This window comes from Solanum dulcamara, chromosome 10 (genome assembly GCF_947179165.1).
Source record: "Solanum dulcamara chromosome 10, daSolDulc1.2, whole genome shotgun sequence".
Classification (NCBI taxonomy): domain Eukaryota; kingdom Viridiplantae; phylum Streptophyta; class Magnoliopsida; order Solanales; family Solanaceae; genus Solanum; species Solanum dulcamara.
Genome location: NC_077246.1, coordinates 13,380,006 through 13,384,986, shown reverse-complemented (window position 1 = coordinate 13,384,986; position 4,981 = coordinate 13,380,006). Strand labels below are relative to the sequence as shown.

General features: G+C 30.2%; 1 protein-coding gene across 1 annotated transcript; it reads left to right on the top strand.

Moving 5' to 3' along the window:
• The first annotated feature begins 661 nt into the window (after positions 1-661).
• On the top strand, positions 662-4,502 carry LOC129871172 (nudix hydrolase 2-like). Its single transcript, XM_055946054.1, has 8 exons — positions 662-835; positions 934-999; positions 1,348-1,485; positions 2,449-2,526; positions 2,686-2,736; positions 2,895-2,929; positions 4,008-4,116; positions 4,308-4,502. The coding sequence occupies exons 1-8, from the start codon at positions 662-664 to the stop codon at positions 4,500-4,502; spliced, it is 846 nt and encodes a 281-aa protein (XP_055802029.1).
• The last annotated feature ends 479 nt before the right edge of the window (positions 4,503-4,981 follow it).

The window sequence follows — 4,981 nt, the reverse complement described above, 5'->3', positions numbered from 1 at the left end:
TATTGAAACCACCGACTCCAGAAAATCTTTCTCAGGTGTCTATTCCAAGTTCTTTATAAAGAGAAGAACCGATGACACTTCTCGAATGATCTGGAGATGAACCTTTAATTTGGACATGCTGTAGAGATATGTTACTTGAGTTTAACTCAACCCCAAAAGCTAGATCATGTTCAAATTCATATAAGAATATCACTAGTCCATTCCCCAATCAATGTGAGACTTTTGATCCACTATAACACTAAAGAAGTGTATGCACATTCTAAATTTGTTTTTTTCCCACTTATTTAGATATAATGTGTGTGGATTGGACAAGGATGGGTATGTGATCAAATTAGTGGGTTCATCATAATAGAATTAAAAAAAAAGAAAAAAAGATGTAGGACATTAAGATGACAAGGTGTAACGTATAGCAGCCACATTACGTAAAAACCATAAGATTAAATCAACAAATTGTTGTGGTCTAAATGGCCCTACGCACACGGCATCACACCAATTACTACTAAATTTCTCCGCGGAGCCTATTTAAACTACTTCTCCCCATGCATCACTTTATATATTCACTACTAAACCTACCTTGTCACATTCTTTTCATAGCTTAATTAACTTGTTTAATTTGTCACATCTATTAATTAACCTAATTGATCATATAATTAATATCTTTATGGAGAAAATGTTGGTCCAGATGAATGATGTTAATGATAATAATAAGATTCATGAGGTGCTTCCGGCGGTTAACGATGAGCATGGAGGTGTTATTGTACAATTAGAGGGTCCTATGGAACCTAATGTCTTCCATTACGTGCTTAAACATTCCATAAGAGAGTGGAAGATGCAGGTATTAATTACATAATTTGTTGATTAATTTTATTTATTGGTCTTAGTTATTGAGTAGTACTTAATACACAACTCTATTATATTTGTTTTATTTTGCAGGGAAAGAAGGGTGTGTGGATTAAAATCCCTATTGAACTTGCAAATTTGGTTGAGATTGCAGTTAAGGTAATTTCTTCAGTACATCTACTTAAATACTTTTTTTTAATCATGATGCACGTTTGCTTAAAGGGGCGGGTTGATGGATCTAGTGGGGGTTCAAAATCTGAAGAAGTAAACACACGAACTAATCGAAGAGGTTCGACATTTACTATATATACATAAAAAATTATGTTAACCATGTATAAATAGTATTATTTTCCGCCAAAGGGGGTTCATCACAAGGTGGCTCCACCACTGAGTGGATCCTCCAAGAAATAATGTGTTTTCATTAGAGGATTCGACACAAGTACAATAATATTTTTGAAGAATTCGAGCAAACTTGATGTTAATTAATTGTGAAATTAATGTGAACAGGAAGGGTTTTGGTACCATCATGCAGAACCTGATTACCTGATGCTGGTGCATTGGATTGCTGATACTGAGAGTACCATACCTGCAAATGCCTCACACAAAGTCAGTATTGGTGCTATTGTCCTCAATCACAAAAGAGAGGTAATTTAAATTAAAGTTGCATCAAAATTTTACTACTTTCTCTCCTATGTTCTAATTTATGTCTCATATTATCCTTTTTAATTCGTCCTAAAAATATATATCATATTATCTTATTTATAACCTTAAACTTCTTATTTTACCTTTAATGAGATAATTTCTAGTCATTATAAATGTTTCTAATTTGTTTTAAACCATAAATAAATAAATAAAACCTTTTTAAACTTCATGTACAGTCAAACTTTTTAAAGAGGAAAAATTACCTAAATACACATTTTATTTTATTATAATCTCTAAAATTCCCTACCATTTGAAAAAAAGTTTTAAAATCCCTTCTCGGATACATCACTCCCCTCTCGCTGATACACACCTACCCCCTCTGGGATACATCTCTCCCCTCTCTGATACATCCCTCCCTTCTCAGATACATCTCTCCCCTATGTATGCGGATGTCCTGTCCTCTCTCTGATACATTTTTATCCCCTCTCTAATACATCCCTCCTCGTTGATACATTCCTCCCTTATGTATCCGGATGTCTGCTGATGTATCCGACCCATCGGCCCTTCTCCTTTACGGGTCTTGAGACAGTTATTCCATCTATTTTGATATTGACAATCAGATTTTTGAGATTGACCACGATCATTCTTTTTTGAGTGAACTAAAAAGTTTTTTTTATAGTTATCGAAACTCAAGTAATATAAATTTTAAGAGATTTTTGTAATTTGAAAAGGAGTAGGAAAATAATGTTATTAGCTCTTAACACTATATGAAATTTATATAAATTACACTTTTAAATATACAAATGTGACATTTATTTTGAAAATATTATGAAAAAAAGAATGCCATATAAACAGAGAAAAATACATGGCAATTACTTTAATTCTATTTGCATGCATAATTAAACGACTATTTACACTAGAAAAGTATCTTCTAGTTATTAATTAAAATATAATTGTTGTTTTCAGTTGCTTGTGGTGCAAGAGAACTGCGGCAGATTAAAGGGAAGTGGTATATGGAAGATCCCTACTGGTACTGTTGAGGAGGTATATATATATTTGCTTTTTAGTTGAAGCTGTTAGATAATATACAAAAAAAAAAATCTGGCTTTGAGGCGTGAAAAAAAAAATGTCTTTCTTCTTCGATTATATTTTTCTATTTGTCACGTAGTGTATGTTGAGACGCTTTTCGATCTTGATTTTCAGGGTGAGAGTATATTTGAAGGTGCAATAAGGGAGCTAAAAGAAGAAACTGGAGTAAGTATACACACATATATGATATATATATATATATATATATATAATTACTGAATTTTAATTATGTAAATCTATGCACTATAAATATCCTATTTTTGCTGTTACTTTTATGTGACTAATTTTTTTCTCTTGTATTTAATTTCTTGTCTTCACTGCAGATTGACACAGAATTTGTGGAAGTGCTTGCATTCAGGTAGGAAACTTTTGTCACAATAGTATTTTGAAAATTAAGGAGAAATATGTGTCATGGCAAATACTAGAAGATTTAACTTTTCATATTTTAAGAAAAAGTCAAAAAGAATATTATTGAGTCATCATCATCAAATATTAAAATTTTTGATTACCAACAAGTCAAAAAAATAAGATTCAATTTGTCAAGGTCGACCTATACAAAAAGATTTTATTCCCTCGGACCATTTATTTGTCGGTCGTAGATGGTTCAAATAATTATTATTTCAAAAAATTAAGATATAATTGAGTCTATTTTTCAATTTTGCTCATAGTAATAAATATTCTTGGAAAAAAATAATTATTATTATTTCAAAAAATTAAGACATAATTGAGTATATTTTTCTAATTTTTCTCTTTGTAATAAATATTCTTGAAATTAAGTAATAATTATTGACTAATTAGCATAAAATACGGAAGTGAAGAGCACATACACATACTTCAATATTGTGATTGACTAACTCTCTTTTTAATATTTATTGATGAGATAAATAGAGAATATTTATGAAAAGAGATTAATATTATAAATGATTTTAAAAAATATATATAATAGTCATAGACATTATTCTTAAGGGGTATTGTATGTAAACAAAAAAATACGATAAGTAAAATGAATCGGAAGCAGTGGCGGAGCCACCTTGTGGTTAGGAGGTTCATTCGAACCTTATTCGGCAAAAAATTATACTATTTATATATGATTAAAATATATTTTTATGAATATATAATAGATGTCGAACCCCCTTCGACTAGTTCGTGTGTCTATTTCTACTGATATTGAATCCCTTTAATTAAAATTCTGACTCCGCCACTGATCGGAAAGAGTAACTTTTAAGATACATCTAACATTTTGGAAACTTGTGCTGGTTAAATACGAGACATTGACAATGAGTTGGAAGAAATCAAAATTAGAACAATTAATTGGCATTTGAATATTGTGATACGAAGAATTCTTGACATTAATTAATTTCAATACCTAGAATCATGTGGTCTATGAATTTCTTGAGTCTTGTTAATTAATTATTTTTTCATGGGAATACATGCAGGCAAATACCCAAGTCATTTTTTAACAAGTCAGACTTGTTCTTCCTTTGCATGATGCGCCCTTTATCATTTCACATCCAAAAGCAAGACTTAGAAATTGAGGCAGCTCAGGTATATATATAAATTTTACGAATTCAAGTTCTACGTATTAATAATATTGCAAAAACATATACACACAACTAGGTCATTCAAATTTTAAAAATTAGATAGCTAGCGAACTTGCAGACAAAAATAGTGATTAACTTAATATCACATGTTAAAATTTACTGATATCGTAACGTACAATTTATTTTTGATTGCAGTGGATGGCATTTGAAGAGTATGCTAATCAACCTTTAATTCAGAAAGATGGTCTTTCAAAGTACATTAGAGATCTATGTTTAGCAAAGGAAGAAGGAGATTACCAAGGATTTACTCCAATTCCAATAACATCATCAGTTATTGATAATCATATTAGTTCCCTCTATTTCCTCAAGGATGCTCTGCACCAGGATTAATAAATGCATCATCAATTCTTCTTTAATTAATTACTTCTATTCACCCAATTTGTTGTTACTACTAATTATTTTATTTTTATTTTTTTATTTCAATTGCCTCTACTCCGAAATAAAGTTGTATCAAAAAGAATTTATGTATGTATCTTTTTCTATAGAAAATACAATAAAGAATGTAATTGTTTTTTGTTTTTCTGTTTTTTCAATTTACCTGCCTCATGTTTTTAGCTAGCCAGCCTTCATTTGGTGCTGGGTATGAGAAAATTTAAATTTGAAAGAAAATCATAACATGAGGTCTAATTATTCCAACTTTAGGACTCTCTGGGTAGTTGATATTTCCTATGCATTGGTTAGTTTGGTGTATTAAAAATAACATGTATTTCATAAATTTTTTAACACTATTTATTTACAAAGATACCCTCCACAAATGTGGTGAAAAAGATGTAAAAAAAAAAAAAAACTTTTAAGGGGCAATTAAGTCT